At 43.3% G+C, this 24,030-nt stretch overlaps 4 protein-coding genes across 6 annotated transcripts in view; 3 read left to right on the forward strand and 1 right to left on the reverse strand.

The window, feature by feature from the left end:
- The window catches only part of ccdc73 (coiled-coil domain containing 73), a 15,761-nt gene extending 9,439 nt beyond the window's left edge, over positions 1–6,322 (reverse strand). Inside the window, exons 1-8 of the mRNA XM_030367018.1 lie at positions 5,872–6,322; positions 4,749–4,834; positions 4,313–4,453; positions 2,666–2,737; positions 2,462–2,533; positions 2,331–2,366; positions 2,090–2,164; positions 780–818 (exon numbers count right to left, since the gene is read on the reverse strand). Of these exons, the coding sequence (XP_030222878.1) occupies positions 780–818; positions 2,090–2,164; positions 2,331–2,366; positions 2,462–2,533; positions 2,666–2,737; positions 4,313–4,453; positions 4,749–4,784 (471 nt within the window). The 5' untranslated portion in view covers positions 4,785–4,834; positions 5,872–6,322. The remainder of the gene's footprint in view (positions 1–779; positions 819–2,089; positions 2,165–2,330; positions 2,367–2,461; positions 2,534–2,665; positions 2,738–4,312; positions 4,454–4,748; positions 4,835–5,871) is intronic.
- Positions 6,323–6,428: 106 nt separating this feature from the next.
- On the forward strand, positions 6,429–11,397 carry LOC115551342 (DEP domain-containing protein 7). Of its 2 annotated transcripts, none has more exons than XM_030367034.1 (12): positions 6,429–6,532; positions 6,776–6,961; positions 7,184–7,325; positions 7,520–7,612; positions 7,798–7,940; positions 8,133–8,337; positions 8,496–8,647; positions 8,845–8,970; positions 9,305–9,447; positions 9,655–9,780; positions 10,845–10,920; positions 11,008–11,397. In XM_030367034.1, exons 1-12 carry the CDS (start codon positions 6,466–6,468, stop codon positions 11,211–11,213), a joined length of 1,665 nt encoding a protein of 554 aa, XP_030222894.1. In that variant the 5' UTR covers positions 6,429–6,465; the 3' UTR covers positions 11,214–11,397. The 2 variants fall into 2 exon arrangements, with proteins under 2 accessions (XP_030222894.1, XP_030222895.1); XM_030367035.1 differs by having other exon boundaries at positions 6,776–6,952.
- Positions 11,398–11,477: 80 nt separating this feature from the next.
- tcp11l1 (t-complex 11, testis-specific-like 1) lies at positions 11,478–17,090 on the forward strand. The gene is made up of 10 exons (XM_030367046.1): positions 11,478–11,787; positions 12,052–12,210; positions 12,384–12,516; positions 12,636–12,756; positions 13,038–13,258; positions 14,173–14,309; positions 14,401–14,576; positions 15,317–15,498; positions 16,057–16,229; positions 16,376–17,090. The coding sequence occupies exons 2-10, from the start codon at positions 12,075–12,077 to the stop codon at positions 16,591–16,593; spliced, it is 1,497 nt and encodes a 498-aa protein (XP_030222906.1). The 5' UTR covers positions 11,478–11,787; positions 12,052–12,074; the 3' UTR covers positions 16,594–17,090.
- Positions 17,091–17,394: 304 nt separating this feature from the next.
- Positions 17,395–24,030, forward strand: part of LOC115551328 (homeodomain-interacting protein kinase 3) — a 29,047-nt gene continuing 22,411 nt past the window's right edge. Inside the window, exons 1-4 of one of the 2 annotated variants that reach the window (XM_030367017.1) lie at positions 17,395–17,796; positions 20,693–21,693; positions 22,533–22,724; positions 22,814–22,995. In XM_030367017.1, coding sequence (XP_030222877.1) covers positions 20,695–21,693; positions 22,533–22,724; positions 22,814–22,995 — 1,373 coding nt within the window. In that variant the 5' untranslated portion in view covers positions 17,395–17,796; positions 20,693–20,694. The remainder of the gene's footprint in view (positions 17,797–20,692; positions 21,694–22,532; positions 22,725–22,813; positions 22,996–24,030) is intronic. The other variant, XM_030367016.1, reaches the window with a different exon arrangement.

A 24,030-nucleotide genomic window follows, 5' to 3' on the forward strand; every position in this document is an offset into this window, starting at 1 on the left:
GTTAGGACAGCTGCAATTATGACCGTTATACCAATGCATATGAATAATGATATCATTCGATATGAATAAATGGCACGTCGGCTACTGAACAACAAGTAGAATTGACCTTGGAAAAAAAACCCACAGGGAGAATAATCTTACTCTGTTGCAACTGAGCCAGATTGGTTCTTTAAAGGAGGAAACCAAGCTCCAAAATAAACTTTCTTTGTAGTTTGTTCAATAAACCGGCTCGTAATCTTACCAATTTTCCTTTGAAGCACACAGAAAAGGGGAGGAAGCGGGCAGTAGCACACAGCAGTAGTGAAAACAGCTTCAGTGAGTGAGACCCCACTTACTCAGCCCACGCCTCGACACACTTGATCGCCCCTCAAACTGCCATTATGTTGTTCCTAGGCTTGTATCAACTGTACTTTTATTTTCTCTTTCTCCCTCGCTCTCTCTTCCTCTATCTCTCTCTCTCTCTCTGTCTCGTTTCACTAATAACTCTTTTTCACCATCGTCCCCGACTCGCTCCCGCGCTCACCTTTGCTATCTCCTTCTGACTCCCACTTCCGCACTTGAAGGGAAGGGTAAACCGAACTAGGCCCAGTTATAAAATATTTTAATAGAGATATTTCCCCTGCTGCGGTGGCGGCTCAAGTGTCGCACACTCCCCTTTGTGTAACTCCTGATGAGCTGCCTCCCCCAGGCTCCTGCCCCGTGCCCCCCCTCCCTTTCATTCTTTCACTCCCACCTGCCCTCTGTCAACAATTTGTATAATTAGAAAATCCTATCCTTACCAGCTCGCTTGATTTCTTCTCAAAACTGTACGAGGACAGCTGTAAAACAGCAGTAAAACAAAGTTACCTTATTGTTTGACCCCAGCATCACAGTAAAACCTGGAGGGTGGGTAAGCCAAGTCCAAAATATGAAATGTGTTTAATGCGTCCATTCTGAGACTACACATCCATTGATTACTGATTTTGCAACCATTACCAACAGAGGCCACTGATGTTAAAAAAATGATGTATGCAGAACCAAACCTTTGTATTTAAATAATAATAATAATAATACATTTAATTTAGAGGCGCCTTTCAAGACACCCAAGGTCACCTTACAGAGCATATAGTCATCATACAATATTTAAAAAACAAGACATTGTGTAAAAATAAATAAAATCCTACAATAAAATCCAAATCCTAAAATCCTATCATCCTAAAGGATGATATTTAAATATCCTAATTGGATCTATTGATGATGTCAAATCTATTCAACACGTTGTATATCGATGTTTGGAGACAGAGATCCTATACAGCTGTACAGCTGAAGATATCAAAACCTTATAAAAGAGTAAATTAGGGAGATTTGACCGTAATGTGAGCTTCATATAAGAATATACAACCTCAAAGCGAGATAATTTCAGAAAACTATTTGAGATAAATAATCAATGACAATATTAAGATTGCACTATTATACGTTGAGTACACATGCACATTGTAAAGCAATCTTGTATATCTTGAAGTAGACAGCAATTAAATGGCTTTAATGGCCGGCCACTTATTGGTAAAGAGAATTAAAAGCCTTAACGTAAGGCAATCCACCAGAGCGTGTCATGACAATGAACACAATCAGTTCTTAATTTAACCAAACACCGCCGTGAGGGTCTCCCAGATAGGATATCAAAGCCCCGCTCTATTGTCTCAATAAGGCAGCTGGGCTGTTAAAGTGCATCGGAGCGTGCGTATGGTAGTATATCACCGCCGCACCGCCGACAGCCTGACACGGTGAGGCCCGCAGCCTGAGACGGTGGTGGGCCGACCCTCTCACTCCCAGCAGGACCCTCTCACACACTGAACCCTGGCTCTACGGTCAGCGCTGCTAGTAAGATGCAAGGTGGCAGCATATCTACTACAAGAGCGGAACCTTTTTTTTTCTCATTTTGTAAAGATGATCAAGATATTCTTATTTAAAAAAGCAAATTAAAATATTCATCATTGTGGACAAAGACCTGACCAAAACACATAGGGGATCAAGCAGCAGAGACTAGCAGAATTTGTCCTTAAAGGGCACAACGTGTGTGCATGTTCAACTGTCCTTGAGTTAACAGTACCTGGAGCGCCTTCAGCTCCTCTTTCAAGCCGTTGATGGCATTGTCTTTTGACTGGGTGATAAGTTGGTGTATTCCCTACAACAAGACATTAGTATGGGTAGCATTGGCATAATAAATAACATTAAGTGAAAAACGATTATACAACTAGATCGCTAAATGTTAATTGTAGCTGACTGAAAATACCCAAATACAATTAAATGCTGTATGAGATATGGTTGATTAATTTCAAATGTATTTATACCTTTTCCTCCTCAATGAGTATCATTTTTCCCTGAAACTTAAGCAGAGGGCAACACGGGATTCACAAGGTTATTCCCCATTCTCAAAATGTAAAAGGTATGTTTGGTTTAGATAAACAAAGTTCAGGCCAACCTGTTTTTTAAAGTTGGCAAGGGCCTCTGTGTGCTGCTTTATCATCGTTTCAAGCTGATGTTGTAAAGCTTCCTGCCAAACAAGAGCATTCTGAATAACTACAAAAGCTGAGGGGGTTTATGACCAGTTTATTTTACATTTCATTACATCGTTTAAGCGTGAAACCTGAGTATGCTGATCAACCTAGACTAGAGCTAGCCCTACCTTCTGCCACTCAAGCTCCTGCTTCTCCAGAACCAGCTTATTGATCTGTTGTCCAAAGCGTATCTCTGCATCCTAACACAGACCCAGAAAGACTCAGAAAGATGACTGGACCCATCCATAACCGAAACATAGCATGGTGTGCACATCAGTGGGATGCAGAGGTAACCACTCAATAACGAGTCCCAAATGAAAACCCGTATGTAGTTGGTACTGGACTTTGTGGACAGTTTCACTAGTTTCTGCCTCTTCATATCTGCCTCTTCATCCAGATGAAGGTGACCATTAAAAGGGAGGGGATATTTGTGTAGGGCCATCCCCATCCTCCCTCTTCCTATGACCAAGGGATGTAAAAGTCAATTGCTTTCTATATCCATGGGACTTTTTATGTGTATGTGGGAGCTGGTAAGCACGTTGAGTTTATTTTATAAGTTCTGATTAGTCGGCTACGAAAAAGGATGAAGTGATGACGCATTTATTTTTTTTAAAGCTGTTGGATTTAATTATTATTCCAATTAGCATGTGTGCGTGTCCGTGTGCATATTTTGGTCGTATATAGACCGATACAAATAACAATAAGAATCAAACAGGAAAGAACTGTTTTGCTGTAGGAACAGCATGTTGATACTTGCTATAGTATTTAAACACACTGTTTGTAAATTCATAACAGAGGAAAAAATACATTTGTACCAGACATTCTATTAAATATCTGAAAAACCTTTTTTATGAATGGATGGCTTTAAGATTTTTATTAATTTGCTAGCTCGACATTATAAATATATAATAAAGTATTGCTTCATATAATGTTTACCGTTGGAAACACGTATTTTCTCACATTATTATTTCTACCGAAGCCGAAAAAACAGTTACCACTCAATGAAAGGGCCCCACCCATATCAGAAAATAAAAAAGGAAAACAAACACGCTGGAATTTGACCTGCTGGGGAATATCCGGGACTTGATCGGGACATCCTTTTGCCTGCTAACCTCTCCCCCCTAGAAGGACTCAACTACAAACTGCTGCTTCTGATAATCGCAGCGCCTGAGGAGTCTCACGCTGACTTAATGCGGTCCTGTCGGAGTAGGGTTTTAATGTTGTATACGTGCAATAGGAAACACGGCCATAACAATAAAAAGGAGAATGGCGACATATGGTTACTTTTTGCTCCTCTACACTTTTAGTACAGGCTGTTGTGGGAGACACGCTGAATGTGTTCGCTGTAGGGTGAAAACTCATTTGTTGTCTTTTGGTCATACATTTTTTGTCAGCATGTATTTTTTGGTCGGAGCCCAAACTGCGTGTGTGACCCCGATCATCATACAATGTGCTTCTATTCCAGCCGGCTCTTATCACAGGCAGGGGCCTTCACGTGCTGCTATTGGCCCCCACCTTGTTCCCTCTTGCAGCACGGAAATAACCCTTTGTCTCCAAAGGCTATGCCAAATGTGTTGCACACTTATTAATATTAAGGTGATCATCATCATGCTTTGATGCAGTGTAATAACTGACATTTCCGATAATCAGAGTTACAACATATTATTATTAATTGTATTGGTTTGATGACTTGACGATATTGATTCCTTGAAAATATGGGCTTTTTGTGGCTCCCCAAAGCCATTTCAAATACTGCCAAGGACATTTTATCCTACCCTTCGAATCTGCAGCTCCTCGACCGCCTCGAGAAGGCAGGTTTTAAACTCCAGCACTTGAAGAGAGAAGGCTCCTCCACTTTCCACTTGACAAGGGACGTAGGAGACAGACAGTTCCTGCTCCAAGTTCTCCTGTCTTATCTATGGAGGGAAAAGAGTCATTCATCTAATTCGGCTGACTATGTCCTAACTCAGTTCAATCCAAACCATTTAGAGAAGTACACATAAAGGTAAGCCAGAGACTGATGACTTGAGCAAAACAGCTGCTCATGTTCCAAACCATACAAACCCCATAAATGATACTGAAATTGGTCACGGTTAACCAGTCAAACAATGCAAACAAATGTCAATAAACCAAAAAAACATCACACAGAAAAATGATATGATAACAGTGTGACTCTCTTTCTACTTTTCAAGGTCTGTGTAACAAACTTACAGTGGTGTGGGGAGGGTGTTCCTCGGTGAGATCCATGGAGGTGTTTATCGGTTGACCAAACGTCCTGGTGGGCCTCGACCCCCCCCCTGTTAATCAAGACAGCAAAGTAATTATGTCAGAAAAGGTTAATAGAATGGGCTGTTTAATAAGCACTAATGTTCCGCTTTCCACCTTCCATGCACATAATTAGTTCCTCACCTGTAATTTCTAACACAATAATATTTCATCAGAAATAATAGGCTATTACATTAAAACCCTGTAATGTTTCCCAGTTGCTGCAATTCCACTTAATGGCTTTGAAATGACCATTAAGTTGGGGTTCTTCTTAGTTCGACGCCAAAGCCATCTTAAGTTCGAATGAACCTGCCCTTGACACTAATAGGGGTCATAACAATAACACTCCTCTGACAAATTTTTCTGCCCATTGCTTTTCAAATTATATAAGTTATTTGGTTTGACCTGTGGGTTGCTATGTTTGTGCCTGTTACTATCTAGGCGGTCCCATCTCCACCAACTGACTGACATACAACCCTGGCCTGCTTGAATACACACAGAAAAAAAACACACATTTTGATTGACTGGTAAAGGGGGAGGTCTTCACTAGCCAATGATCTCTTAATAGAATGGAGCTTATTCTCCCATTTAACTTGTGTTGACATCAATCACGGAGGGGGGGGATTCAATGATCCCTGCTAGATTTGGACACTATTGTAAAAGGACAGTGGGGCCCCAGGCGTTGAGGGGAGGAGATATGTGAATGTGTGTTCGTCCATCTTTACAGCAAGTTTATGCACGTTTTGCCCGTGTATGCGTGTGTGTGTGTGTGTGTGTGTGTGTGTGTGTGTGTGTGTGTGTGTGTGTGTGTGTGTGTGTGTGTGTGTGTGTGTGAGTGAGCAGTGTGTCCGTTTTATTTACATCTCCTACGATCCAGTTGAGCAGATATTAGCCACTTTCTTCTGAACCATTGACATTTTAAATGAGAGCTATTGATTAAATGTGGAGTTATAGGGCTATATGTTATAGCCTGCTAGCTTGTTATTCAGAATCGAATTGAGTTTCATTTTTTAAAGCGTTTATTTACAAGATAGGAATTTATATTTAAGAAGAAAAAAACAATACTTACTAAATGATACGAGCCAGTTAGGTAACCTTTGCGTTCGTCGAGAGTCAAAGAGTGAACTGTGAATTCTAACGGATGTCTTGGTAGCTTAGCAGTGTATACTCCCTTTTTAACACTAAAATGTGTTATATCATGGAATACACCGATGAATGGTTATAAATTGTGCCGTTATATTAATTATATTACTATATTATTGCTGGAAAAGTACGGCGACGCCGACATGTTTCATAAATGTTTTCGTTTCCAACTTTCTAAATCTCAAATACTGTAATATGCTGCACGCGCGACGGTGGACACTAGAGTACAGAATACATTGGAACGATATTCAGACTAGGTTTTTAATATTGACCATGACGAAAAAATAACAGTAGTCAGCCCTTTGTAGTATGACTTTGTATATGGTCTATATGAGCAAGACCCAATGATGTGTAATGAGAGCGAGAGGGTCAGTCAGAGCGTTTTTCTACTCAATGAAGAAACACGTTCTTTGCTGATTGGCGCCATCTAGCGGTGTGTAAGCAAACATCTATCTTGATGAATATAATATATAAACACTGGGTGTGCTCAACTAGCTAATTGCTTTGACCTGGGCGAAACATGGCCACAATCAAGGAGAGACTTGCGGCTCTAAATCTTGCAGAAAAACTCTATGTGCGTCCCCCGGGTAAGACTGTATCTTAACTGAAACTTATTGCCATGTGTCCACATGATCCATGAACAGACCATATGATCATTTTTTATTTAAAGTGGTCTCTTCATTAGCCTATATGCTAATTCTGAAGATTTAAAGCTGACAGCAAGTACACAGCAAGGATAATCTTGGTTGACTACATTTCTTGAACTTCATATTGCATTTCTTCAGTCTATTTAAATGAAGTTAAAGTGGGATTCTTTTATATCCTTTCAGCTCAGGGCGGGATTTGTAGGAACTACCAATCTTTGTCCTCTTGGAGTGGACTTATAGCCCATCTCAAGGCATCAGTAAAGGTGAAGCGTCGTCGAGTCTATATTAAGTCCCATGGCGACTGTTTCTTGGGGTCTGACGCAGTGGACGTCGTGGCAGACCACCTGTCCCATATAAAAGGTCTGGAAGGTGTGTGTACTGCGCATGTTTTTACAAATGTTCCCAACTACACACACAAAATAATGAGCTTATGTTACAATACTCGGATACATCAGTAAAACATGGTACACACAGGATTTTCATGTGTAGTACGAATGCTGTAGTTTTCCAGAGCAGAATCGACCTATATTATTTACCGTTCAAATAGGTCCGTTTTCTAGTGACTATCCTCTCTACCTGGCATCACTACAGGTGCTACCGTGTCCAGGGAAAAGGTAGTGGTGGTCTGCCAGGCGCTGCTGGACTGCCATGTGTTTGAGGCTGTGGGGACCAAAGTCTTTGGGAAAGACAAGAACCTGGATAGGTTCAACGACTGCAGCAATGCTCTCTACAAGTGAGTCATTGCCCAGCAAACTATTGGTGGTTCTAAAAGGCTTCGTTTGCGGATATTTCCACCGTTTTCTGGAAGAAGAATAATAGTGTTTTGGTGATCAGGCTTGTCTCCGTTACATTTTCTACTTTCCTACCGGGATGGCAGTAGTCCTCCTGCTAGTTGGAATACAAAATAACTCCAATACTCTCCTCCAGGTTCCTCCTGCATACTCCCTCAGTTGATGAATTGGATAGGGGCGTCCTCAGTCATGGTGTCCAGAAGTATTTCTGCACTGATGCATTCGATGGGTATTTAAAATTGTTAAATTTTTTGGTTTGTTAAATTGAAAGCCAAATGGACGTGCACTTCAAACACCAATATAAATATTGCGTAGGTTCTGTGCTTCTGAAAATAATCTAGTTTTTTTCTTTCATTAGAGCTTGTATCATTTTTGTAAATTATGCATAAACGTATACATTTTGTTTGTTTGTAGGCAGGAATCACTGAAGTTGCCAGGGGATACAAAACCCCCAGAGACTCTCCCCGATGCCAACAGATTCCAGGCTGTAATTGAGACGGACAAACTGAGTTTGAGTCCCAGTAGACTACAGACTGACACAGTGTTACCACAAACATGTAAGCTGCACATCTTATCTGGGTATGCCTTGTGATGTATAACAAACTATTTTGATGTGTCGGCCTTGCAAAGGATTTGGAGACCACGTCTGCTTGGAGGGAAAGTGAAGTTTTCAGTATTTTGTTCCTGTAATACATGATGGCTATTTTAAACCCTTTTTTGGCTCTTATTTCTGGCCTCTGCCTCTGCAGTGGTGAATGAAGTGTGGCAGGAGCAGACCACAGTACGGCTGCTTAAGCTGGTAGACCTCCCCCTGCTGGACGGGGTGCTCCAGTGCAGCCTGAACCAAGATTCCCACTTCACTGCAACACGTCCACTGGCTCACTGCAACCCAGACCTCATCTACAGCAACCAAAACCTAGACCGACAGATCCTCCAGGCCTTCAAAGAATTCAAGTACATTTTGGGCGTCTTCTGAACTGCACTTAGATTTTTTTGCTTCGTCTTAGCTCAATCTACTTATGCTCATTTTAGTTTTATTTCTGTAATGAAGTTACATTTATGGAACTAAAGACAAATGGATTCTCTGAGTGTGTGTGTATTGACTCTCTCAGTGAAGACGAGTGGCTTTGTGCGGCTTTGGGTTGTCTGGACCTGCTCCCCGACAAGGCGGTCATGGAACTGGGCAGAGCGATCCCCAACTACTTCCGACAGGAAGAAGACAGTCAGGACTACATGGTGGTGGACCGCATCGCTCCAGAAGAAGGCAAGTGTCCCTGAACCAACCATTCAGGAATTTATATTTATTTTGTTATTTTTCATCCAGCAGCTATTGAAACGGCACATTCCGTTCTTTGCTTGTTTCCATTCAGTTTGTAGTCGAAACGACAAGAGCTACATTAAATAAAAGAAATACGACAGAGTGTTGCTGAAGGTGTGATGACCGTTGTGTGTTCTCCCCAGGTGGCTTGAGCCAGTGTCAGCTACTTGTCTATGGGATCCTGGTCAAACACTACAGCCTTACAGACATGCTTCCCCTGCTACCGGGGAACTTGACAGATGTTTATGCAGCCATCATTGACCTCCTGGGTGAGACCTGGGACAGATAACTATTCACCTCTTGTTGAGGGGAATAACAAGAGCCATTAGGTATCTTCAATTGGTGTAAAAGTCATCTACGATCGTTGCTTATAGAACACTAAAACTGTCAAAGTGCATCATTAGTGTTTGGGTATTTACATTTTTCAAATCTGTATGCAAGATTAAGGGATTTTAAATGTAGTCAAACAAGCAGGTACAGGAACTGAAGGAGGTTAAGGTGAGCCAAAGAGAACTGTACACTCAACTAAAGTCCACAACTCTTCCCGCACCATTCCTCGACTACTTCCCCCGTCCTTGCTGCTCTCCATTCTCACTTGTCTAGTCAATGCCAAGCTGGACAAGGCACTGGAGGCTTTACAACTGTGCCTCAAGTTACTGCCCACTAGCTGCAGAGAGGAGCTTCGCAGGCTGCTGACCTTCATGTCCCTGGCTGCTGACCCACAGGGGATAAGACTGGACAAGGAGGTGAGTCACTAGCACCAGTCTTTGTGCATTCTCTTGGAAAAACTCTCTGAGGATCACTGCACCTTCGTCTTACAAAAAACTAAAAAAATATATATATATGCAAAATATGTTTTTTTGTTTTTGTCCTGTTCTACACAGGTCATGCAGACCTAAATGTTATAAAAAGACACCGGTGTTTGATGGTCTGATATTCTGGTGCATGTGTAGATGGAGAACCGCCTGGCAGTGAGGAGGTCCTTCTCACGGGCACTTCTCCACAGTAAGACTCTCTCCAAGGAGCAGGAGGAGCTCATGGTGGCCTTCATGCTCAGCAACACACAGGACATCTTCAGGGTTAGTTAAAGGAGCATTTCACTGGTGGAGGCATGAATATGTATTGAAATTGGGTTCTATAAGTAGTCAAATAATAAAATAAAATTCTAATTTGGTGCCGTCTTGACCGAGAAAAGGCAGAAAGTGACTTTTTGGCGCTTTTGGATTGAAGACAACAACTCCCACGATGCACAGCTTTGCTGGCCACTCCCGATGATCTAGATCAGTGGATCCCACCCCCTAGTGCTTGTAGTCTTACGAGAATCCTCCCCTCTTACACTTCCTATTTACTTCTATGCAAAAATCGTCATATTGCGTCATCTTAAACAGGAAGTGTTGGAGATCGATATGGATCTCTCCAGTCTCTCCAGAAAATAAGGGAATGATGCACGACCATTCAAAAATATGAGTGGGTTTCTAAAGATACAAAGCTTAATGGAAATGGGTGAAGTTTCCCTTTAAGTATTAATCTCTGATCTAGCAGTCTTGCTATGCTACAGCAGAACTTTGAGGAGAGACTGCACCAAAGCTGAGCAGGACAATAGATCCTTAAAGGCCTGGAGCTACCCATTGCTTCGTTGTGGGTCTATTTCCGTAGTCGCCGTCTACACTTTGATGTTTGGTTCCTTTACAGACTCTTTTGTTTAGCATTTTACTGCTGCTGGCCGTGTTTGTGTGCAGGCTTAAATCCCCGCCTCCAGCAACATAATGGGTCAAAACAAATATGAGGCAAAAGAAAGTGAAACACTGATTTATATTGTCTTCTGTCAGACTTTAGCTATGAATCTGATTTGTGAGACTAGTTGAATGTTAATTTGGAATCCTTTGGATCCATCTGAAGGTATACTACACCTAGACTTTTCTATTCAACCCAAATATCTTGGCCAATCTCCAGGCCAAAATGTATTTTTATGCCACTTTTACTACTATGACTTGGTGTCTAAACGGATTCCAGAAAGATCCTGTATCTCCTGAAACTAAAATCTGATTGTAGGCATCAATTCGAAATGATCAAGTAAATTGAGTGTTGATAAAGATTTTGATAATTTAATTGTTTCTCTTATTTTTTTTTACGTCCACATCAGATACCAGGGGCCCTGCACAAAGCAGTGAGCGACAAACTGTCAAGCCTAGTGCACAGGAACCATCCGGATGTCACAGGTAATTCACATCTCTGTGTAGCACATGAGAATGCTATGGATAATCCTGTAAATGCCCTGTCATTTACTGTTTTGTTTGTCCCCCCAGGTTCCACCTTCTGTCAGCAGGATTTCCGGGACAGTGCGCACGTTAGAGACGTAACCCAAGGGGAGCTGAGGGCTTTGCTAAGCAACATACATCTGGACCCCAAGATTTCAGACAGAAAGAAGAGGAGGTTGCTCAGGCAGTTTTACCAGGCTCACCCTGAGGTGTTTGATCAGTATTTTGGTGATTCAGCCCTTAGCATGCTGTGATATGTGAACGCTGTCGCTATCTACAGCTGTAGATGCAAACGTTGCTAGAGTTTTGGAAAGGTTTCAATCCATTTAGGCTTGTGTTGGAAAATGTATGGAAGTTTTTTTTTTTGTGTGTGTGCCTATGCCATATGTATTTGAAATCAAATGAGCAATAAATAAAATCTAATAGTTGTTCAGCAAATTTTTATGCTATAATAATTTATTTTATTTGAGCCAAAACCTGGATTACTAAGGAAGGGCTTGGCACTGACGTCATTCGTGCCTCATCCTTACCGGAAGAGCTAACGATTGTCAACTCTAGCAATGCGTTTCTCGTAGCGGTTCAGAGTAATGACTAACTAAATACAAAGGAAACGCGAACCTGACCTGATTGGAACGGAATTTGACCAGATGATGACAATATTACCTAATTTATCTTCAACTTGGTGTCCGGCATTGATATCGGGCAATCGCATTGCGCAAGTATTAGTTTTATTTACCAGTTAAGCCTACTGCTGTTCTGTCCAATACAACAGTGGGTCATTTGAGGACAAGCCAACTCCTGTATCTCAACAAGGGGGAGGAAAACGAGGTTGGTCAAATAAGTGCGCAATAATGGTGGCTGCCATACACCCCGTAATGGTCTGTTGTGATGTCATCCTGAGGATTTGGACCAAACTGCTCTGTACTCTGATTTGTACTGCTTTCCAAAAATATACTGGACTGTTTAATATCAGAATCCCCGTTATAAACAGTATTATTGTATTCAAGCTAAAGTTATGGCCTTGTTTACAGAGTAGCTTACATAATTTGACTTATGCGTCGGCTCTGCTTTCTAAATAAATGATTACCCCAGGCGGTTGCATCTCAATCTGAACCATGCCGAAGGACCAACCGGGACAGGAGGGAAACGATGAGTCGAGGGAGGAGAGGACACCGGACCTTTCGGAGGAAACGGCAAGAGGGAGAGCAGGGGTGAATATTCCCAGTCCACGAAGAGGGAACACGCCACAAGGTGAGTTCTGGCATAGAATTGTTGAAATGATAAACAAATGATTTTCTTCTAGGACTTCTTCAATCAAGCAGAATGTTTGCATGAGGATGAACTTAAAGTTTTCAAATTGTATTATATGGTGGTTTCTCCGTTTAGATTTGGTTTGGATACATTTTCTCCTCTCTGCTCTCCAGCCAGCCCGCCCAGGTTCGTCTCAGTAGGGGAGTTGATGGAGACGGCCAAGGGAGTCTCCAACATGGCTCTAGCACACGAGATGGTGGTGAACAAAGAATTTGTGATGAAACCTATAGAACTCCCCGAGGGAAGGTAAGGTCGATTTACTGATTGTGTGTTTGTGAAAATGTGCAAATATATTAATGTCTTGCCTTGATTAACTGCGTAATGTATTCTTATTTACTATTGAGATTTCTGTCCTCCTTTTGTAGTTTTGAGCGGAGGGTGAAAGATATAATGCACCAAGCTTTCTGGGACTACTTGGAGTCTCAGTTGAATGAAGATCCCCCATCATACATTAATGCTATCAAGATGCTATCTGACATCAAAGAGGTGAGAAACAAAAGCAAGCGGTATTCTCTTCAGTCTGACAAACCTTCAAGGATGTACTATGGATCGATCTTATGATAGAATGTTTATCCAAATATAAAAAGAAATACATACACATGGACATTTAAGGCAATCTTTTTTCCATTGTAATTCAGTTAGACTATTACACTTGCTATCACTATCACGTTGTCTATAATGTATTGTGATGGTATTGTATAATGTCTGAATGGTATTGTATAATCCAGATAATATTGACAGATAACAACGATTGTAACCCCATCCAGGCCCTGCTGTCCTTCTTGATGCCCAGCCATGACCGCCTGCGCTCCAGCATCGAGGAGGTTCTGGACCTCCCTCTCATCCAGCAGCAGGCTGAGAACGGGGCCCTGGACATGGGTCGGCTGGCTAAGTTCATAGTGGGGACCATGGGGTCGCTGTGTGCACCCTGCAGAGATGGGGAAATCAGGAAGCTGCACGATGCAACTGAATTGGTGCCTCTGCTTCAGTAAGTGAATCAAAGACAAGGGAGCTTGGGGTACCTCATCATCCTTTTTTTTTCTTCAGCAGTTCAAGTCAATTCTTGGAGTATTAATAGTGATCCGCTAAAGGACAGCGCCAGTCCGGGTGATAAAGCCATAATAACCTCTCCTTGCTTCACCATGTATTTTCCAATATATTTGTTTGTTGTGCCGATTCTGCATTAGAGCATACAGTGTGAGCCTAATCAGAAGCATAAAGTGTAGCGGTAGCTCTGTTCTTTGGTCTTCGTGATAAGACAATGTTGTGTATAGAACTTGTATTGCGATTCACTGTTTTGTTTTCCAGCAGTTCAGACTAAAGGCTCTTCTCCAGAATCGGTTTAACAAAGTAGTTTTGACAAATGATATTGCTAACAGACATTTAAGTGATGCCAGGAGAGACCTGGTTTAATCACCAAGACGGGTACAGTCACTTTGTGAATCTAGTGAGGAAGTTACACGTGTATATTTGGCAGTTTTACCTGAAATGTGTGTTTGACTTTCAGTGTAAGCTGGTGGATGTTAAAAGCTTATGTTAATGGTGGTGTGATATGAAAGCTATAATTGGGGTGTAATATGTTAGACATCCAAAGCCATCAGTCAGCTATTTAGGGAAATTAGCTGAGAATATATTTCATGAGTTGACTTTGTGTAAACCGATTAAAATCGCAAACCGCTCCCGGGCCATTTCTGACTGAATCCCTCAGTCAAAAGTGTAGGGATGAACTCTTTTTCTCTATTTTTCTGCTTTCTTTTTTTTTTTTTACAATTCCCCAAGTCTTACCTACAGCGCCTTTTCTTTTTAAATCTTACTATAATAACGAAAATAGCATTGTCTGATATCCTGTATCGGTCTAGTGCTCATCTTGCTAACCAACTCTTTCTTCTACCTCACTCCTAGAGCAATCGTTAAAGCTCTGGACCTAATGAAAATGGACATGGTGAACTTTACCCTTTCTACCCTCAAACCCCACTTGATGCAGCAGTCTGCAGAGTACGAGAGACAAAAGTTCACGGAGTTTCTGGAGAAACAACCTAGTGAGGATAGACTAGGTTTCGTCAGGTTTCAAAAAAATAAAATACGATTGGATGTGCGTGTTCTAATGATTTACTTCAACTTTACTTCCAGATGCCTTGGACTTCACTGAGAAGTGGCTTCGAGACGCAGCAGAAGATTTGCGAGAGAACGGGGCCAGTGCCTCGGCTGCAGCACTCTCCACTACTTCACTGCCGCCTCACAGTGTCCATAACCACGCCTTCTTACGGCTTCTCAAGTGGGACCATTCCTCAGATACCTTCCCAGAGGTTAGTACGCGTGCCCTGAACCACCATTCTCTTTTAATACAGGCCTTGCGATAGCTGTATTGAATTTGCCACAAAAGAGGATTATAAAGGCACTCTTGGTGTTACCCTATACCATGTCCAAACTCCTACCTCCAAGAAATATTACAACATGGCCTTCCAGTTAGTTAATTGGTTAACTTCTCCCCACCTCACTCTCTTTAATTATATTAACAAGCCTTGCATCAGGTGTTCTAGGACACCAACAGGCCTGATAGAGTTCAGGCGTGGTGCCTGAATTCAGGCTTGAGCTCGGCCATGTATGTTGTCAAGAAAAGTGAAAATAGGTGAGTGGTGCCTTTTTAAAATGTCTAGTCAACACGTCAACCTGCCGGACCTCTTGATTGACATGTCTGCCACCAACTAGGCGTAGTCTATATAAGGAAGTCTTTTACCTTTGTATTTTTGCACCGAGGATGGTCTGAATGGGACTGAAAACGTTTTGCACACCACTTTGGGTAGCACTTTACACTTTTATGCAATAAAAACGTATTGTTGCATCGGCTACATTCCGCTCCTTTTATTGTTGTCAAGAAAGGCAAATCTCTATGGTGTCTTCGAATGAATTTGACAATTTCAGGCACCGATAATTTCACTTCCTATCAGCCCTGCGTCAATGCACCCCTTGGGGCAAAATGATAGGAAAACACAAACGATAACATGACCACCGTCGACGTCTCCTTCCCATCTGGTGCGGCCCCCAGACCCTGATGCTGGACCAGGCTCGCTTCATGGAGATGCAGCAGGAGGCCGAGAGGCTTGTGCTGCTCTCCTCCCTGCTGCTCATCGTGTACACCACCACAGGAGACGCCATCTCCGGCCTGCCCGGCCTCATGGAAAAACTGAAGACCACCCTCAACGCCATCATCATGGACATGCACACACCGTGAGTGCACACCACAAACAGGAAACCGTGTTCTGCGTATACACATGCTAAAAAAAGAAGAGGGAACGCAGTTACAAGGGGGACGTCTGAATCTCCAGACTAGCATATTGCATAGCAGACCAGTTTCCCAGATCCAAAAATTGCATTTCGACAGGAGGATGACCATCTTAACCATCAATGTTATTAATTACCACCCCATAAATTGACTAACAATGACAACGGGCAACTCATTAATAAAACATAACTGTGATTCTTTGCAATCACATCTGGACACATTTATCATACAGCACCTGGTCATGGATGGATATGACTTGGTTTTTTTTTATATCAGGTCTTTAATTACGTTTATATACGCGTTCCATTAGCTTGTAGAACACCAAAGTCCATACACTGTAGTTAGTCCGGAAACATGCTTCCTTTTGGCTCGCCCTTTTTAAAATCCGACCTTTTTTTTGTTCAAAAACAATGACGCATGATAGTAAGTGTACATGGTCTCCTCATCTCCATGGATGAAGTTGAATAAATAAGCGTGTGGTGTTTTGTACTTTCGGTTGCAAGGTCTTTTATTTTAGAGGAAACCTTGGCCTCCATTGGGGAGAAGCTGTGTGTGGAGCTGAGTCATTGTCTGAGCGAGCACGGCCATGGCCCCTACTCCCCTGAGCGCCAGGACATCCTCAAGGGACAGATCCTGGCCACTGCCCGCCCAGACAACACCATCCGTAAGGTGATGGGTAAGTACTGTGACTCAAACGTTATCTTACCCTTCTACTGAAGCCAACACCATACACTGTAACTGTGTAGGTCGTTGGATGACATACATGTTGAGTTTGGAGAGTCTTCAACAACAACAACAAGGTTTTTCTTAATTTGCACGCAGACTCGCGCATCCAGAGCTACATGTTGGCCTCCCTGGAGTCCACTCAGCACCAGACTTCGCCCCCCCTGCCTGGGGGGCTGGCCCCGGTGGGCAAGGAGCTGAGTGAGCTCACCGTCCGCTTCAGTCGCCTGGTCAACTTCAACAAGTTGGTCTTCTCCCCGTTCTACCAGAAGCTTCTCCAGAGCGCCCTAATGCCAGCGGAGCACCCCGCAGTGTGACGTGTAGTGGACGGCAGAAGGGTGCTTCAGAGGCCTCCCCCTGAACACCCGTCTGCCTGGAATGTATGGTTGAAAACTATCACTAAAGAAAACACTCACCGGCTACCATCTTAAGTTGTACTGAAAAAAAGTGTTACTCTAAAGTTGTCATAATTGCTCAGAGACTATAGGCCTAAGTCTTCCTGTGAGTTAACCTTGAAAAGCCTTACCATTTATGAGTGTTAGAAACACTATTTCATACAAGAATAAACTAGTCTTGTATTAGTGGAGACGGTTCCTGACCATAATTATTAAAAGGCAAGCATTAAGTATTTTATTGCCAACTTTTTCTTCAAATAGTGATTAAATAGTTGTAAATATGCTAGTTATGCTACATTTAACAAGCTGTTGCCTATCCCATTATTCAAAACCATGTAAAATGTACATTCATTGATGCATCAGACATTAATATTGTATTTAAATGTTATTCACCATGTCAATAAAATTGTGTTCCCCAATTGTGTTGTAGTCGTCATTGGCAGGTTGTATGCAGAAAATGCGATAGGAGGAACTGGAAACTAGATTAAACTTGTGTAGGCTAATTCAATTTCAATATATTCATTACATTTTTTTATATCACAGAAGCTGACATTTGTTTTATGATTTACATTTGATTACAATACATTTGTAATTTACGAATAAATAATGTGATGTGAATAAAATGCACTTTGTTATATAATTTCCATTTAGACATTTAACAAGTTATTTCCACGTTAAGTTTTCAGTCTCGGCCTTATCTCTGGTTCTCTCGCCCTCCTCACTTCCCCAGCCCTCCCCTTGCTTGCACTCTCACATTCCACACATGCGAAGAAGCCACAAGCAGAGAGCCAACCAGGCCAGCAACAGCTCCACAGCTACGCTTGCAGAGGCGTATTGACATGCAAAAGTTTCGAAACATCGATTTCTTGACCCAAGTTACGACGAGAGACATTGTTTGTTAAGCCGAAACCCATGGACAGGCCTCGGGTGATGGATGGATTATTTAATAGGTACTTATTTGCTATATTTTAAGCTTTAAATGTAACAACTCGCACCGTCTGGTCTCTTCTCGTTGGTGAACAAGATGGCAGCAGAAGCGTTGCAGGGTTTGGCTGTGGTGTGGAACCTCGCCGCTAGCATGGTGGCTGACGCTTTGGCTCATACTACACTAAATTTTTATTAAAGGTAAGCTTGCCAGAAATATATATTCAAGTCATGTTTTTCGGGTTGGGTTGATTGTATTGCTAGCTTCGGCTAGGTTGTTTTGGTAAGCTAGCAAACTTCAGTTTTCTCCCCGTTCCTCACACTGCCGTGTAGCCCTTCATGCTAACTGGTTAACATATGGTATCTTGCTGTAGAACTTCAACACCCACACAAAGTTTGTGCGTGTATTTATTGTCGTCGTATGATATGTGTAAGGCAATTGTCTTGTATATTTGTTTGTTGGCAGAAGTAACTAACAAAAATTGGCATGACTTGAACACGTAACGCATGCTGAACCAGCAGCCACTTGTAACATACGTTTCAACTGGTGTGTTGTGTTGATGGTATGACCCATATGTTTGTCGTCGCTTGAGCGATCCAGGCAGCTGATCTTTAAGACTTTCTTAACGCACTGTTTTAGAGGCATTTTTTAAATGGATTCCCGATGAAGCAGTAAGATGACACACTATAACCAGCTAGGACTGTGTTGGTGGTTGGGATTGATGACACCGTGGCAACAATATGCAGCAGCCGTGTGTCAATCCATTTAGCTTTAGTTGTCTGTATTTGGTATACAGTTATTCATTTAATTTCATCGGCTGCTGCGATTGTTTTAAATTGGTCTTGCATGAAGGACTCTTGGGTCTTAAATAGAATGCTCTATACCTGTATTCGTTTTTATTTAACATAGTTTTGGGTCTTTTTCCAGTTGGTGACAATCAACTCGCCTCTTTTTTTGTTAGAAATGCAAATTAAAAATTGGTTCACATTATGATTGGTGCCAGATAGGTGGTCAGTGCGCCTCCCCCCCCCCCCCCACCCCACCCCAGAATTAAAATGTCATCCAACTACTCAGAAACGGAGCGGTTTTGAGCCATGGACTGAATGCGGTGCTTATTACATGTTCAACTTCAGTCACACCCCATTGCGTGTCTGAGCCTGTATAAAGTCGTTTAACGGCACTACAATTCCGAACCTCTTTCATGTGAATGATGCACTTGCAGATACAGGTGCGCATACTGACCGCGGTCAAGACTACTCGGAATTAGGAAATTTAAACTCGGAGATTACGCATATCGTCCTAAATGCGTTCAAGCTGTAAATGTACAATCGGGTGACAACCTCGATGTCAGCAAATAAGTTATTAGACATAATAATAATAATCATAATAATAATAGACAATTAAGGCTCATTGTAGAATACAAAAAAAAATGCAGCAATTTATGCTTTTTTGGAATTGGTTCCGGTCTGACATGTGGAGAGGAGACGACATTGTTTAGCTAAATTAATCGAGAAATTAGCTGTTAACTTCCACATTCTTATAATCAGAGCTAAACATAAACAATCCAAACACATATGACATTTTAAGACATCATATTATGTTTTAGGACCACCTCGAATACCCTTGTAGTGAATACCGTCGGGGTCGTCATAAATATTTGGCCTGTTAAGCCCTTTTAAACTGTAATGGTGATTAAGGGCTATACAAATAAAGTTGAATTGAAAGGGTAAGTTGGTTTCCGCAATGCTTGCAGACATTTCAAGTTGTTCTTAATAAAGTAATTGAGCAAAATGTAGTTTATTTTATAAATCTAATGTTGCCTAAATTCAACCAGTCTTTCAGAATTGTATGAAGCAGTATAACCTAGAAAGCCGAAATTACTTATCATTGCCTTCGGGAAAAGATAATGAGATGCTTTTAGACCAACTAGTTCCCACTGATAGCTTCATTCTGGAAGGCTGTTTAAACATAGCTTATTAAAACGTAGAGCGCTTTGTACTTCGAGCAGTATTCATGTGATGCTAACCTGGGGATTGGGAATCTGTAAGAAGTGGTAGCATGTGTCAGTACTCTTAAGAAGTGGTTCTCACCATTGAATATGTAGCTGCATTTGAACTCGAATGAATGGGATGTACTTTTGGTGAAGCGGAAGTCGACTGCATTCAGCTTTTCTTATTGTCCATTGGCAATCCCGAACTGTAAATGTAATTTCCCAATGGATTTTTTTTCTGAATTTATGAAATGCAACACCACTGCATTAAACAAGCTGCATGTTAAAATAGCTTCTTTTTTTAAAATGAGCTATATATACTTTCAGAGTCTTCTGCAAGCATGCAAGAACGCTCAACACAAACAAACAAACCACAACATAATTTTAAAACTAATAATTGTTTAATCATCCCTCATCACCAAAATGCGCAATTAGCTAGATTGGTTGTGTGAGGCAGACTCTACCGTTATAGCTTTTTACTGGCTTGGCAGTGCAAGCAATGCAATGGGAGTCCCATGCTCTCTCATAACAATAGGCCACTTCCGAATAAGGACCACATCGCCCACCTCTGCACTGGCTTTATTACAACTTCTATTCGTTTAGCCATTAGAAAAGGTAATTGTACCAGGGTTGCGCCTTAACGCATAGGTTAAGTACGTAACATTTCCAGATAAAAATCGATAGACCAGTGTTATGTTGTGTCCCTGCATTATCCAAGTTGTTTCCAGCAATGTTCAAACCAAGCAAAATCCTACGTTTTATTCATATTTTAACGGTCAATCACATTTGTTTGCATGTCAATTGCGTCGTTTAATCCGTTGGGAAATTTGTAATTCATAAATTGCGTGGAAATATTGACCATCAAGATCCCCTCCTACACCTGCCCTTCAGACAGAGCTCCTCCACCGTTACAATTGCCCTCGAAATATAGTTAAAACTGTTTTTTGTAACATTGGGCTGTGTATCTTGTGCAAACGTGGACTTTGTTTTTGTTCTGTTCCATATCCACAGCTTCATTGAATGAACTAAAGCCTACATTTAGACAAAGTACTAAACTATGCGCCTTTATTCTTTCCTCCCATCTTATTGGTTCTGTCTTTTTTCAGGGATGGCCTCAAAGGTGTTACTCAAGCCATCACACCTGTACCCAGCTCAAACAAGTGCCTTAGGAACCAGCAGCAGTGGTACCAGCAGTCACACGGCAAGTCGATTCCACAGTAGCGTCGACCCGAGCAGAGCCTTTCACCAGCGGCCCCAGACCAAAACCTACGTCATCGGAGTCAACTACGGCATCGCCTACCCCAACAACGTGGAGCCCACCTGCGGCCGGAGCGACCCGCTGAGGCCCTTCAGAGCTGAGCAGGCGCTAGAGGAAGACCTCTCCGGGGCACTCGTCCAGGGGACTGCGCGTCAGAGTCGGGGCCCACCAGAGGCGAGGAGCTTTGGGGACGGCGGTGAACGTCCGGCTGAGGCAGAGGGAGGCAGAAGCCCCGACCGTGGCCCACATCCTGGGGCCTGTGTGGGAGCGGAGCAGCAGCAGCGGAAACGCGGTGAGCGTCGGACTCAGGCGAGAGCCGTAGACGACGTCCCGCGCCCGGGCGCCGACCAGAGATGTGAGTGGAGGACGGGCCAAGGCGGACAGCGACCGCGGGAACACGGCGGCGGAGTGATGCAGATAGTCGAGGACGTCTCTACACGGCCTCCCCCTGCCCCCGTCGTAGCCATGTTGCAAACCAGTAACCCGGGGAGTAACCCGGGGCCCGGCCCGGTCAGAGCGGGGGCGGCCCAGCACAGCGGATCAGGGGCCGCGCCCGTGGCCAGGCCTGCCGTGATCGGCGGCGCGGAGGCCACGCAGGACGGCGGCGCCCGGGGCCTGGAGGTGGCGGCGGGCGCCACCGTCACCAGCATGGGCTCCGTGGACGGGGACTACCAGCTGGTCCAGCATGAGGTTCTGTGCTCGGCCAAGAACAGCTACGAGGTGCTGGAGTTCCTCGGCCGGGGGACGTTCGGGCAGGTGGTGAAGTGCTGGAAGAGGGGCACCAACGACGTGGTGGCCGTGAAGATCCTGAAGAACCACCCGTCCTACGCGCGCCAGGGGCAGATTGAGGTAAAGCACAAAGAGTCTTATTTCATTAGCACTATCAAGGATTTAAGTCGAGTATAAGGTACGTTTGCAAGCCACGCTAGTGTCCTTCGATGTCTTATCATCCTTCTTATTTTGGTAGTGACTTCCTCTTAATAGTATTTGGACACCAAACCTATGGCAATTAATAGTGTCTTCTTTTACTGGAGTACTTCAAATGATCACAGAAGGCGGTTTGTACATTGTGCAAAGTTTCAATTAAATTGCACCATTGCTTTTCAACAGCATGCGAAGAAATGCAGTATTCTAGATGAAGAAACGGCAGATGAGAAAAAACTTGAGTAATACCGTAGCAGCCTGTTTATTATTAGGTGGAGCTTTTTGATATAGAAGGAGGAGCGCATACAGATGGTTTGTGATGAAAGACGTGTCGAATTATGGCGGTAGAAAGAAAGGACCCCCAGTTTTGACTATTAACGTGGTAAAGGGCATGTAAAGCGGTGGAACAAGGGGTGCAACCAAACTTGTTGGGGTGCCACCAAATGGATAAGTTAGTAGAAAATGTTCTCCTTGAGTCCTGCCGGTGCGGTGGCTACACACCATCCCAGACTGAGCAGTTTCTCTGGGTACCGTAATCAGAGCTCAACACTTTATTTATTTTTAACCACACAACACATACATGGCCTGAACCGAACGGTTTGCATGTGTTTCTTGAGGCGTTCCATCCCTTAATCAAACACAATACTGTTTTCTGGACCAGGCACTAGACCCTTTTCTTTCCGCAGCCGACGCCTCATAGTCTATTAGCTCTGCCGGCTCATCTGTCTCTGTCTCTGGCCCCCCCCCCCCCCCCCACCCCCCAGGTTGGGATCCTGTCCCGTCTGAGTAACGAGAACGCCGACGAGCACAACGTGGTGCGGGCCCTGGAGTGTTTCCAGCACCTCAGCCACACCTGCCTGGTGTTTGAGATGCTGGAACAGAACCTCTACGACTTCCTCAAGCAGAACAAATTCAACCCCCTGCCACTCAAGATCATCAGGCCCATTCTGCAGCAGGTACATGCAATGCCGCTCCTCTCTTGCCGGTCTTGGTGCCGAGATTAGGAAAGGCTGCCGTTCTTAACCTGCCTGTGTCGTGCGTGCAGGTCGCCACCGCATTGAAGAAGTTGAAGTGTTTGGGTCTGATCCACGCGGACCTGAAGCCTGAGAACATCATGCTGGTGGACCCGACCAGACAGCCCTACCGGGTCAAGGTTATTGACTTTGGATCAGCCAGCCACGTCTCCAAGGCAGTCTGCTCCACCTACCTGCAGTCCCGATACTACAGGTGAGGCTGACTTCCTTTTCCTGTCAGGATGTCTTTGTTTTGACGAGAACAATTATTTTTATTTCAGACGTGTAAACTGCGTCAACGAGTCTAAATCCGGTTGATCTATTATTTTAGGGAGTGCACGTTAAGTGGTGCATTTCCCCGCAGGGCCTGAGTCTGCCCCACCTCACTTTCTTCGGTCTTCCTGTTATGTAATCGCGTACGTGAGAGGAATCTATCCAGAAGCTCTGTGGTTTGCTCTCACTTGTAGAAATCCTGTTCCCCCCCCCCCTTTCATTCTTTCTCAGTCTTCTTGCTTTCTTTCCTGCTTCTAATTAGTTTGACTCACATTCAGGCCTGCTCTCTCTTGCTATGTGTCTTCCTTCTTCACCGTTCATGTGGGTATGTTTGTGCAACAGGATATGTTATCCATGTGCTTAAAGCCACATCCCTTATGCTATAGGCTGAGGCCTATCTTGCATAATGCACACAACAGAGGTGTTTTTTTGTTCGAAACAACACGTACAGCATTGGGTATGGCCTAACGATGCTAGCTGTGCGTGCCACTCAGACATGGCCTGTATTGAATGACGGACTGACATCAGAGCTGTGCAGAAAATGGCTCTATGGCAAAGAAAGGTTTGCACCACACCACTAGATGTGGGACATTCCACTTCATCAAAAGCTTTTCAGAATGAGTCACTCTGTCTCTCACTTCCAATTTTGGATGATGCACGTACGTGTTTGAGAGGGGGCTGTCTTCGATTCTCTATTTTACTTTGGTGTACATGTTAAGATTTATGTTTGTTTGTTGTGGAACTATCTGCAGTGAAATTGGTACGTCCAGAATTTTCTTTAAACAAGTCACAGCAAGACGGGTGTGACGCAAGCTATTGCACTGTTCCTTGGCCCTCAATCATTGTGTAATCAGTTGTAGGTGTCTGTGTTAGACCGACAGGCCTAGCAGCTATGTACCCAGCGACATTCAATGGAAGAGCACAAAATGTTGCAACTCAACCTGCACATGTTGAAAGCCCTTGGAAAAAGTACTCC

This window comes from Gadus morhua, chromosome 9, assembly GCF_902167405.1.
Source record: "Gadus morhua chromosome 9, gadMor3.0, whole genome shotgun sequence".
In the NCBI taxonomy this organism is placed as follows: Eukaryota; Metazoa; Chordata; class Actinopteri; order Gadiformes; family Gadidae; genus Gadus; species Gadus morhua.

Excerpts from the sequence above, each read along its gene's own strand:
- LOC115551342 (XM_030367034.1), top strand. The coding sequence starts at position 6,466 with ATGGCCACAATCAAGGAGAGACTTGCGGCTCTAAATCTTGCAGAAAAA. Across the intron at positions 6,533-6,775 it reads ACTCTATGTGCGTCCCCCGG|CTCAGGGCGGGATTTGTAGG; the intron begins GTAAGACTGTAT and ends ATATCCTTTCAG. Across the intron at positions 7,613-7,797 it reads TGCACTGATGCATTCGATGG|GCAGGAATCACTGAAGTTGC; the intron begins GTATTTAAAATT and ends GTTTGTTTGTAG.
- tcp11l1 (XM_030367046.1), top strand. The coding sequence starts at position 12,075 with ATGCCGAAGGACCAACCGGGACAGGAGGGAAACGATGAGTCGAGGGAG. Across the intron at positions 12,517-12,635 it reads ATAGAACTCCCCGAGGGAAG|TTTTGAGCGGAGGGTGAAAG; the intron begins GTAAGGTCGATT and ends CTCCTTTTGTAG. Across the intron at positions 14,310-14,400 it reads GTTTCTGGAGAAACAACCTA|ATGCCTTGGACTTCACTGAG; the intron begins GTGAGGATAGAC and ends CTTTACTTCCAG.